The sequence below is a fragment of the Lagopus leucura genome, unplaced genomic scaffold, assembly GCF_019238085.1.
Source record: "Lagopus leucura isolate 7727_CA_CO unplaced genomic scaffold, USGS_WTPT01 Super-Scaffold_100001, whole genome shotgun sequence".
Classification (NCBI taxonomy): Eukaryota; Metazoa; Chordata; class Aves; order Galliformes; family Phasianidae; genus Lagopus; species Lagopus leucura.
The window spans coordinates 99,411,002-99,423,687 of NW_024962262.1; the positions used below are offsets into that span (position 1 = coordinate 99,411,002).

The following is a 12,686-nucleotide window of genomic DNA, read 5'->3' on the forward strand; positions in this document are numbered from 1 at the left end:
CAGAATATTTGCTATGGGCTGGCAGAAAGTCCATCAGGGTGTGCAAGCTGAAGCTGCACTGAACTCTCTGCTTGTGGCATAGCTGCTTGTAACCCAGGCTACAGACTGAGAAACAGAAGTCAAGAGGAAAATGGGGCAAGTGATGTCATAAGGCTGATGGGAAAATGAGAGAGGGTGAATTCACCTACGCATCTTGGGCCAAGCTTCTGGGCTTTATATGTCCTCTAACACTGCGTCAGTCTAGCTAATGGCCAGTGCCATGTTTCTTATGGAGCCACATAATTGCCTTTTTCTTTCCTTCTCTCTCAGTGACAGAGGTGACTTCAACCAGCAATGAAGGAGTAGGGCTGGTCTCTAAAATGGCAAAATCTGCCTTCTGAGAAGGAGGTGCCGCTTGGCTTTTGCCTGTGCTGGGCCTGGAAGGCAGAGGAGCACATTGCCCCATGCCAAATCTCACATGACACATTTTCTACATGCTGAGGCCCAGGGAATGCGACAGCTGCAGCAGGGTGCTCACACTGATCCCCTGCTTGGGTCTCTGACTGGGTAGAGAGGGAGGCCATCTGCCCTAGAATCTCCCATGGACTTTCTGCAGGGCATTTCTGGGTGTGCTTGCTCTTCTGAGAATCACCTTCACTACCAAGCACCTCCCTTCACACATACGCAAACTGCACGCATGGTAGGCAACACCTGTGAAAGAGGCACCAGCTTCATATGCAGGTTCTTGACTGGATCCTGAAAGAGCAAACTGGAAGCAGATGGGAGGGCGGGGGGGGGGGGCCGGCAAGAAACAGGCAGCAAAAAGAGAAAGCTTGATCTCTCATCTACCTGATTTGCAAGAGGTTTCAGGCTGGTCAAGTGGAACTCTCTTCAAAGGGCAGCAGCTCTGTAAAGACAAAGGCAGCTGCAGTGAAAGTCCCCAGTCATGCTGGCTGTGCTCTGGCTTGTCCTTGAGCAGGCATTCCTGCACCCTGCAGCCAACCACCTGCTTTCTGTCTGCTATTTATACTCTTTTTAATCTTCCCTGAGTCCTGCCTATATTTTTGGAAAGAAAGATGAAACTGGATTTTTTTCAAGTCAGGTTTTCTAAGGAAGCAATTTGTGTGTGATATCTCTAGGTCCTGCCCATGGCTTTTTAACCTGCTCATAAGCCATAGTTGAGACAGGGAATGTGATCTTAATGATGGTAAGTTCCTATAAGCTAAAGAAGATTGATAAGAGTGCTCACACCAAGATGACAACACAACTGTTCTCCTTTCCCTTCACTGCCCATGGGGGACACAGACATGTTACATACAGTGGAGACTATTGAATGGGGGTATAGCTATTACAGGGTGACAGCTCCTCTACTTGCTTCACTTGCCCCCTTTACTCCTCTCTTCCCTGTGGCTGAGACATTGCATCCACTCCTGTTTAGATTTGGCCAGAAAGCACACCTGTATGGGGCAGATGTGTCCCAAACTCTATTTTCCTCCTTGTGTTGCTACTCAGACCTTCTGCTGCATTTAAAAAAAATAAAATAAATATGTGTGTATGTGTATATATATACAAACACAGACACACAAGAGCAAGAAAGTGAGTATAAAGGCTTTCACTCAGATATCCCAGGAAGAATTTTGGGATCTCTACTTTGCAATAGCTTTTCTTAAGCACCTCACTCATCATTCTTACCTTGGACAGTAATCCAACATGTTGTCCAGGAGACTGCAAAGGAGGAAAAACAGCCTTTGTAAGAAAAGTAGGAAATGCAGGGTTTTTTTTTCTGTCTAAGCTTCTTCTGAGACAATACTTGATAACCTGAGCTGGCAAGCTTGCTGTCATGAAAAAAGGCACTCTCCCTTTTCCTCTTTGTTGCTATCTTGCACCCTGCAGTTTTCAAGAGGGCAGGGCTGAGCTGAAACTTGTGACAAATTGCTATTAATTGTGAATTAACTGTACTGCACAGCCTCAGGGAGGGGGAGGAGGCCCAGGCCTGGCAGGTTCTCCCTTCAGCTCTTCCCCGTTCTGTGCTGGAGGTCTGGAAGTCCACTTCTCTGCAGCTAGTGAAGGTGTTGCAAATTATTCCTGCAGTCACAAACTTTTCTCCAAGCTGCCTTTCCACACCTGCCTTGTGCCTTCTTGCTCCTCTGGCTCAGAGAATTGGTAGCTTTGAGGTGAATGACTTGTGCTTCCTGCACCTTGAAGGTACGTTCTCGAGGCACTGTACTTACTTAAATGTCTAAGAACTGAAATATAAAAAGTATATACATATTAATGCATCTACCTGCCTGTTATTAGGATGATAAATTGTATTCTGAGTCTTGCACCTGCTCAGAGCACAGCTGTCGCAGTGCTGGGGGAGACCAACCCAAAGATGTGATAGCACTGTGGGAGGACTGGAAAACATGGAGTTTTCTACAGCTTGCTCTAGATAACAACCACTAAGTCAAATGCTAATCAAGCACCACATTTAGCTGTATCTGTATCTAACTTTCTCATTAAAAATTTAGGATTTTGCAGACCCAGAACAGCCCCACAGAATGAGCTGCCAGACTTGAATTTGCCCAATGCAGACTGCACCCATTCAGGATAACTCTTACATTAAGACAAACATTCCTCCACCCAGTAGATCTCTTTCTTAAATTTTGTCTCTCCGTCTGCATCACTGGAGGCATAGCTTCACCTCTGCGGCAGGCTCAAAGTGCAAGCCTGAACAGAGTTTTGCCAGTAGCCTACAGGGTTCAATATTGGTTGTGCATGGAGTAGGCTTAGAAAGATGGGAGTGGTGCTGCTGCACTGAATTCCTAAGATAGCTCTGACAGTTATGTCAGCATTTTCATTCAAAGGCACGAAATAAGAAGTGCCTGCAGAAATATGTAGAGAAACCTCTGAAGAATAACTTTGATAGCCCTCAGTATGGTAACTTGTAGGTATTAAAATTTAATCATCGGATCTTATACTATAGCTGCTCTGCATCACAGCTGATCAGAACGTCCTAACACTACAGTTCACAAAAGGGGCATCTCCACAAGTGCGTGCGAGAGAGTTCTCTTCTTACATAGAACTCCTTTTGTCTCGCATTCTTAGAGAAACTAGTCACAGATAAAACATTCCAAACTTTGGAAAAGCAAGGCACTCAGATCCCCTAAGGTCTAATTTGCATCACACATTTAAACCCATTATATAACAAAAATTTCAATCCTTTTTTTTTTTTTTCTTTTTCTCCATACAGCTTCTTTTTTGAAGATGAATAAAGCAACTTTTCCTATTAACAAATTAAGCTGAATAAGCATCTTTCAGCAGTAAAATACTATTCCAATGTCCTGGGCCTACAGAGCTTGGCACTTTTATCTCCCTTTTGGAAACACAGCAGCTCTAAAAGCATCTTTAGACTTCATTTTGTCACCGCAGCCTTCCCTTCTCTGTCATCACAAAAGTTCTTCAGCTTGTAAGTGAGACCTCCTTACTTCTGCAGCTAAAAAGGACAAGGCATCTCAGCAACAGTTTGTCACCCTGGACCTACAGGGCTACATCACTATTGTAAAGGCCGATCTTAATGTGCACCTACACAACGTGCATCAGCAGTGCCAGATTGCCTTCTTAATGGCATTGGCACTTTGCTGTAGCTAAAGATTTCAGAGGGAAATAGTCTCACTTGAGATTTTTCTGCTTAAAAAAGGCTTACAGACATTGTATGTCCTCCTAAGGCGTAATGTAAAACAAAGATCAAAGTATCGGTCCTAAAACTTTCCAGTTTTCCTATATAAACAGGATTAAGCAGGTAAAAGTTGAAAAAGTGAGATTTCTTTCCACTTCTCTGCTTCTTGCCCTCAGCTATTTATCAACTATTTAATATTCCAAAACAAAAGCTAAACAAGGCAAAACATTGCTTTCATGTGCCTACAAAAAGACTGATGACTATGAAAGAAGAAATAGTTGAAAACTCAAGAAAATCTCTTAGGCTTCCCATTTCCAAAACTGAAATTGTGCCACTTTATGGTATTAAGCTTTTCGTTTAGAATTTTGTAATCAAAACATTCATAGGAAACTTTCCCATGCTTTTCCCTTGAAACATTTTCAGAGGGAAACCTCTCCCTATTTTGCACATTTATTAAAAGAGGAGGACAAGAGAAAAGTAAAAGGTACAGCGCTTCTCTGTACCTGCCTTTTACATTTGTGCTTAATGTTGCCAGATGTCCATCTGATGACATTTAAGACAAAAAGGAAGAACACGAAAGGCCTGGAAAAGAGGAAGTGAGGCAGTAAGATGTTTCTCATGCAAAATCTTAGTCATTGGCAATAACAACACACTGGGTCTGGATGATACCAGCCTATTATTTAACACAACTGAAAAACAAATGAAACGGAGCCCCAATCTTCTTCCTTCACTACATATGAAAAATCAGATGTGTTACTAGCAGTTACAACTGCTGTGTGTTGTGCAGTCCAGAACAAGCAAAAGACAACCAACAAACAGTAACACCAACAATCCCTTAGCAACAAGTCTTCGGCTTTATGCTGTCACATGGACTTCCATCTAATATGTACAGTATATAAGTCCATGGGGCCAAGTAATATCCATGCTAGGATTCTGAGAGAGACAACTGATGCTGTTGCTGAGCTGCCCTCCATCATATCTGAAAAATCATGGCTGTCCTGTGAAGTCCCTGGTGACTGGAAAAAGGGAAACATTACTCCCATTTTTAAGAAAGGCAGAAAGGAAGACCTAGGGAACTACAGGCTGGTGAGTCTTACCTCTGTGCCTGGGAAGATCATGGAGCAGTGTGGGCAACCCCCCTCCCTACCTACCTCCCTCCCTTCCCCAGGTGTCCCTCCATAATAGGTTTGAGGCCCTGGATAACGAGGAGAGGTAGGTGAGGATGTGGTGGAAGGCCCACCTATCAGGTCAGATGGGAAGAGGCAATTGACACGATGTTTCAAGACAGCCTCCAAGAAGAAAGCAAGAAGGTAATTGTAGTAGGCAATTCCTTGCTGAGAGGAACAGAGGGCCCAATATGAAGAGTTGACTCTCACCATAGGGAAGTCTACAGCCTACCTGGTGCCCAGATCAGGGATATCACCAAGGTGCTCCCCAGCATTCGACAGACTGCTACCCGCTACTGATTTTCCATAGGAGTGGGTAGGAAGATGCATCCCATGGTCTGAGGGGAATATAATAAGACTTCAAGGCCTTGGGTTGGTCGGTGAAAGAGTCTGAGGTGCAAGTTATTTTTCTCTTCTTCCATTTTTGGGCGACAGATGAGGAACGAGTTGAGTTTGTGGGTGAGAATTAAGGGGCAGGCTGGCATAGGTGATATTCTTGTGGGTGTCTATTACAGGCCACCAGATCAGGACAAGGAAGTTGACAAGGCCTTCTACAGGCAGCTGACAGCAGTCTCACAATTACAGGCCCTGGTGATTACGGGGGGTTTTTAACTACCCCGACATCTGCTGGAAGGCATGCTCAGCCAGCCATCCACAGACCAGGAGGTTCCTCTACTGTGTTGGTGATAACTTCCTGATGCAAAAGGTGGATGAACCAACTAGGGGAGGAGTGCTGCTGGATCTTGTTCTCACTAATAAGGAGGGTATGGTTGAAGCAGTGAACGTCCAGGGCAGCCTCGGTTGCAGCAACTATGAGGTGATGGAGTTCAGGACCTCATGTGGCTAGAACAGAATACCAAGCAGAATCACAACCCTATATTGCAGGTATCATGGCAACAGTCAGCAGTGCTGGTTGCAACCCTTGCTCCCCCATCAGAGGCCTCTCCTCAGCCCCAGCATATTGCTCAAGCTGTGAAAGCAAAGGTCCAATACGGGGCTGGGTATCCTGGAAATTGTTTCCTTCCTTCTAAAACTGAACTGATTGAAAGAATATGGACTGTGCTCTCTGTAAGCCACAATCCACCAATATCCTTAGAGGCATTACACCAATTAAAAAAAAAAAAAAAAAAAAGTAATACTTTTAAAAAGATTGAAACAACTTTACTCATCAAATCCAGACTTGCTGACTTTTTCATTTTTTATCTAGATTATCAAGGTTTTTGCCTGAGATTACTACAATGTAAGGATTAAGCATACAAGCACTTTGTGATAATCCTAGATTTTATTGGTTAACATTAATACTAAAATGATGGCCATTTTAAAAAGTCAAATAAAAACAACATACAAACAACATATACGTATGCACACACACACACACACACACCAGAATACCTTAATACAATTGCACTCTCATCAGTTTTCTGTTGCATCAGAGATGATGCTTCAGTATGTTACAAATAGAAACTTTTAATTCAACTTCCACAAGTCAAGTTATGCTTGTTATAAAAAAATACTTAATTTTTTTAAAAAAGCAATCCTCAAGTTCAGAAGCAGTCCTTGGTATGTTAACTGCACTGAAAACACCTTTTTGGGGGGCAACTATAACGCATAGAAGGAGCAAGTAATTTCTGAAGCAAATTCTTATCCAGCAGGAACAGACTGGCTTCCTGATCCCCACGTTGCTTTTGAACATGTATGTGCAGTCCCTCATCTCAGTTTCCCTTTCTTTTTTTCTTTTTTTTTCCAATCCCTTATCTTGTAGAGATACATGCTGCAGAAATTTCAAGTTTCTCAAATGTTTTCTTGAATCATTTTTCTTCAGCATAGGTAATACAACCTGTACATGTAATGCAACCCACAGATACAATAACAGCTCATTGCTACACCAGCCCCGGTTTACAAACTTACGGAAGACCTATTGAGCGAAAAGGAGTTGCGTTACAGCAGTGTGTCTGTTCTGGAAACTCATCCCCAGGACTTCCTACGGTATTCTGTATGGCACAAATACAGTAAGCACTACTGACCTTTTTAAATTCACAGGAAAGCACTTCAGAGTTAAAGCGTACATCCGGAGAGGGAGACTACAGTGATATAAATGTGATTTGTAAGAAAGTTTATAAAATAAATAAATAATAGTACTTGAGCGCAGCTTCCTTTACATAATGTGCATTGACAATGCAAACCAGCCTTCTTCTTTTTGCTTTTCTGCCTGCAAAAGAGGAAACAAGTTGAAATTTATAGATCATAAACTTCCCACAGATTTGCTAGTTAGCACTGTTTCCCTGATAGGAAGCAATTTTCTGCCACAGACACCGCAGGGATGGTCACACCACCACCTTTAGAGACCTTGCTTAAGTCACACTTATCACCTTCAGTATTCTGAAGCACCTTTATGTTTACTTCTCTATTAGGATATAAAGTTTAGGACTCCTAATTTAGGTTACTTTGGACATCAGGAAAGCCAGTATTAATATCCCCTCATGGTTGCTACTAACAGAGCTGTGAATGTTTTACCAGACTATACTACTGTCTGGATTTCCATGTGAAAGCACCTCCCTGTAGTCTACTCTTCTTGGAAATCAGGAATTAGAAATCCATACTCGTTATCTTCTTTCAGGTTGGATTTATTTAACTTTCAGACTTGCTAGGTAAGAGTTTGCTCGACTCTTAAATGTAGCTCCATCAGTACATTATAAAGACTACTTGAAATTCTCTGGAGCCATAAGTCTGACAAAGTCTGACAGAGGTTCCCAGTTCTAACACAAATAGATGCCACAGCAGAAAAAACAGTTACAGGAATACTCACTTGTAAGTAACAGCTCTGTGGTAGCAAACAACTCACGTCACTAGCACTCAGGCCTCCCTTTATCAGTTATCCAGAATCCAGACTGCTATGAATCAATTACCATTAGCATCAGTGCATCCAAAGTAGGACTGAGTTCCTCCCTCCTCTCTATCTGTCTTACATTCTACCTATGTAGCACAGCAATCAAGCCTTCTAGCTGAAGATTCTTCTGTCTTACCTTTGGCCTCTGACTGACAGGATTTAACGTCACACTTTCTGATGTGGTACTTAGGGGTGAAGAAGGTTTGCTAGAGCCTCCTACAGACCTGCAGATGTTAAAAATGAGATTGAAATATTAAAAACATGGAAGTGACTATCAGAATCACGTCTAGGATGCTGATTTAGGATCCCTCATCAATAGCCAACAACCCATGGATTAAGTCTTACATGACTCTACAGGTATTTTAAATACAGACAATGAAAGTTGAAGATGATATGGGATGTTTGTGCCACTTCTAAAGAGTAGAGTTTGATAAGTCCATGAAAGTGGACCAGAAAGTCCACGAAGCCAAAAAATACATATGATTATATTTCATAAGAGTTCTCCGTGTACGTAATCAAGTGAATATAAAGCAGTAAAAGGTCAACATCTACCTTCTCATAGTGGTCACACTGCCAGGGGAAACACTGTCTTCTTTGGAGCTGTCCACAGAAGCTGCCACAGGAACAGACACTTCAGTTGTCCTCCTTGCATTTTCTAGGCAAAGAAGTAATAGCTTGATTTTGATGAGACCATTTCAAAATTCCATGGAATACACAGAGCAAACATACAACATCAGGCTGAAGGTCCTTTCAAACCCTCATCCGCTCTCTGAAAAAGACAGTGCATTAGTCAGCAGCTTTAAGACTTGAGATTTCTCTACTTCTTGTCCTTTACATTCTGCTCCCCATGCTGATTTACGTTACAACGGCCACAGAAGCATTAAAAGTGTTGTGCATGCCATTACATATGCACCTACATGCACGTGCACACACAGGGTTTCCCCTCCTCCTCCTTCTTCTCCACCCTCAAGTCCTTCCCTGGAATACATCCTTTATACATCCTCTAGGTTTAGGAAGCAGGAAAGTCTGGGTCCTACACAGAGCACATGTGAACATGCTGACACAGTTCTGCCTGTAATTACAGTAACTCCACAAAAAATGATTAAGACGACTTAATCTACTGGAAGGTATTTTTCTTTGTAGTTACATATGGCAGCTCATCCAGGGCTCTTGAATCAGCAAAAACATCCCCTTCACTAATTCATCTATTCACATGACTAGAAACATCAGTTATTTCTTTCTTTTAGCACAGGCAGTAACTTAGCAAAGTGAAACAGCACCCAAAAGACCAAAACATGGTTGAGATACAGATAATCACTCTGTCATCACTTTTAGAAGCTTGATGTAAATACTTAGTATTTTAAAAAAAAAAAAAGATTGCCTATCAGAAAATATTGATGGAAATGCTGCAAGAAGAATTAAAATATTGAGAATGTGAGACACTGAGAACTGCCCTCCTGGCTGTTGGCAACAACACACAGTTCTGCCCTTCAGTCACTGCACAGCAGAACTGTTCTGCAGACAAGGGCAAAACAAAGAACAAACTGACCATGAAACATAACATTTGCACTGAACTAGTTGCTAGGAAACTAACTTCAGGAGAAGTTCAGCTGGTGTATCTTGCATAACTGTCTGAAATCCATCACCTCTAAAATGAGGGGTGATTGTAGCATGCAAACACTGATAGAAAGCACGTTGCTGACTGTGTCTGCTGATCCAATCAGTTAAGGAAGAGACCTCCCACAAAAGGGAAAAAACATTTTAGTAGGTTTTTGTTCCTCCTGAAGCTGGGTACTTACCAGTACAATTTCGGGATGCGGGCAGAACTGGAGATATTCTCTGAGAGACTGTATCAGCAGCAGCTAATTTCTGCTGATCTATTAGCTGCAGCAGTTTATCACGTGCTTCTGTGCTCTGACGATTCAGCTCTGCTATTCTTTCCTCCAAGCTCTTCGGTACCACAACATGAGCCTACTTAGATAAATGGATAATTACTTCTAATTAAAAACTTAAGATGACTAAACACAACGTTTTAAAACAGCTCTTCCTACAAATAGGAAGAAGAGCTCATCTGTATCATTCCAAATAACAAAGCAAAGACAGAAAACCTACAACCCTCCAGCAATTAACTACAGTTAAGAAAATATTTAACCAGAAAGCCATGCATTCAAGAGCAAATGTGGAAGAAAAGCAGATTTCTAGCAGAACTATCTTACAACTCATCTTTAAATCAGGTTTTCATCCATGTGACCCCTTCCCCTCCAGTAATTATTTTCACAAAAACATTTTAAAAGTTTGCATCCTCGTACAACTGAATTACTGAACGTTACACAACATAACACAATGCAGAAAGTGACCACATTCTCAGCCTACATTTAAAATGAGGAAATTTTATATCTTTAGGATCTTTAACTGAACAGCAATTCAGATGAAGGAAGAACAGACAATAACAAGTACAGGGATTGGGCGTTTTTGTGCTGTTAACTCCACTCACTGGGGTGCCACTGAATTTAGCTGCAGATTAAATATATCCTGTGTGAACTGAAGCCTTGAAATTCTTTCCCAAAAATGTTGGGATTTTCACTGCACAACAGGACAAGACAGACCCAAACAGATATATCTACTAGTTTCATGTATTCACAAGATATTAAGCAAAATAAATTTCAAGAGCTTTTACATCACAGTAGCAGAAAGGACACATGGTGTGGGATCTGTGGGTTGATGCAGTGTTTGCACTGTTAATATTATCTGCTGTCTTTTCATTGTTAATATTATCCAAGCTACAAGAGACATGCAGTAATCTCTCTCTGTGCAGCAGAACCTTATTTAAACACTTATAAACCCGCCCCACACTTGGAGATTTTAAGCATTCATATATAACATAGGCCCAATATTAGAAATTACTGTTGACCTCAGGGAACAGTAAAATCAAAGTCTCCAAGTGAATGAATGAACATTTGTTCTGCTACTCTTCTTAAAGAAGAAACAAGGAAGAAACACTTATAACACCAGTAAGCTAAGGGAAAGCAGATGCACAAAAAAGGGAATCCAGCCTTCCTTTTTTTTTTTTTTTCTTCTTTTTTTAATTCTCACCTGCCCTTGTGAAGAGTCTGGACAAGAATCTGCATTTTGTATTGGGTCTGGCTGAGGCAGACAGTCACTTATGTCTTCAGAGAAGCTTCTGAATTTGCTCAGCTGAGCTTTAATTAGTGAGTTCTGCCGTGTGAGCTCAGCTATCTGTCCCAGCAGATCACTGCTTTGAGAGAACTCTCCAACTATGTCATTTTTGGTAGTGACAGCAGGGCAGGACAAACTGATTTTCTCTTGAGAACTCTGCAAGTCTTTGTCTGCAGGAGGAATTGGTTGCCTTTGAGACATGAGATAGTTTTCTTCAGTCACGCTCCACGTTTTCAGGGGGGAAGGTGAGCTCCTCTCCTTGCATGGCTCTCTCACAGTGTTTTCAGCAGGCTGAGAAACAGTTGTAAATACTACAGACAAGAAGTAAAGGAATAGTTCTGAATTAGCCCTCCATTTTCCACAATCCAATTATCTTACCCAATAAACTACAAATCTGCATTTTCCTTCTGCTAGTTATTTGGGCTGGTAACAAAGCTTTTGGAATAGTACAATACAATAATACAAGGCTTCTATAATAACAACAAACTATTTACCAACCCACTAAGCACACTGGCCAACAAAAATAGTTGGATATTTTTGTGGTCATCATTAGCAAATTCTGAACACACCACACACATGACTACCATGCAACCTATGGACATCCTGCTTCGTCTGCAGAACAGGCTGATTTCTAGTACTCCATGGTTCCATAGGTGACAGAGAAAGTATTACTCCATCAGCAGATGGAGATCAGAGACAGTGTGCTGTAAATCACAGACAGAGAACTACAGCAAATCAAAAAATCAGTACGAGATAAAAATGTCAGTCTGCACTGCCACTGATAAGCCTATAAATGGAGAACTGTAGGACACAGAAAGTCTGAAGGAAATCTAGCAGGCACAGAAAGAAAAGCCCTGGGTGCAGAAGCAAGATATTCCAGCTATAGGGCCAAGGTGTCTGGGCAGAATAAAATAAGAGAAAATAACTCCAAAGGTAATATGAGCCTCAGACATTGAAATAGTAACACACTACACAGACTTCCAAATCTACTTTAGCCAGAGAGATCTCACTGTTGTGGAGGGGAGACAATTCCGGACTGTCCTTCTGTCGGGGTGGTGACAACAGTACAGCTGGCTGGAAGACCTGAGCTGGCCAGCTTCTACCTGCTGCCGCATCACCTGGGGCACATGGCCTCTGAGGAGTCCTGACAGGGTGTTCTTCCTGTGGGAATTTCAGCATATTCTTCCTTTCACCTTCATCAGTCCTGGATTCAAAATAGCTCAGATCAGGTTTTTCTAAAGGAAGAGATGAAGCAGGAGTAGAATTTAAAGAACAGCAGAATTAGCGTTAGTGCAAAACCTGTGTAAAGAAAAATCTCAGTGACAATTCTTACATTTAGGTATCTGGAAAGACACACTAGAGCACGTTCCCGACACAATCCCAGCTTTCTTCTGATTCCCAGGTACAAAACTTTCACTGGGTTTAGGAGAGTGGGGAGAAAAAAAACCAATACTGCTATTATACAAATTCTGCTCAGAAAGTTATGCTTCCTATTTTCTTCTGTTGGCCCACAGTGCCAGAGATAGATGTTGGTGGTATAGCAGCAGAGGCTGAACCTTCTCGCCAACACTGTTACGTGTTATTGCCATGTAACAGATAGCAGCAAGAGGGGCAGCCTGACAAAATGGTGCCTGACATAGAAGTGCAAACGAAGCAAAGGGGTGTCGTTAATTCCTCCATGCAGAAGCAAAGGCACACACTGACATTCACTGAATTTGCTGAACATTTATGGAGACCAAACAGTGGATATGAGCACAGTGAGGCGGTGAGTGGTGCGTTTCAACAGTGGTCATTGTGCCAGTGCAGATTTTGACAAGCA

The 12,686-nt window shown here is 42.0% G+C and overlaps 1 protein-coding gene across 1 annotated transcript in view; it reads right to left on the bottom strand.

The window, feature by feature from the left end:
- Positions 1-6,066: 6,066 nt before the first annotated feature.
- SPICE1 (spindle and centriole associated protein 1) overlaps positions 6,067-12,686 on the bottom strand; it is a 30,927-nt gene continuing 24,307 nt past the window's right edge. Inside the window, exons 8-13 of the mRNA XM_042867526.1 lie at positions 11,986-12,102; positions 10,784-11,178; positions 9,490-9,661; positions 8,243-8,345; positions 7,827-7,914; positions 6,067-7,012 (exon numbers count right to left, since the gene is read on the bottom strand). Of these exons, the coding sequence (XP_042723460.1) occupies positions 6,959-7,012; positions 7,827-7,914; positions 8,243-8,345; positions 9,490-9,661; positions 10,784-11,178; positions 11,986-12,102 (929 nt within the window). The 3' untranslated portion in view covers positions 6,067-6,958. The remainder of the gene's footprint in view (positions 7,013-7,826; positions 7,915-8,242; positions 8,346-9,489; positions 9,662-10,783; positions 11,179-11,985; positions 12,103-12,686) is intronic.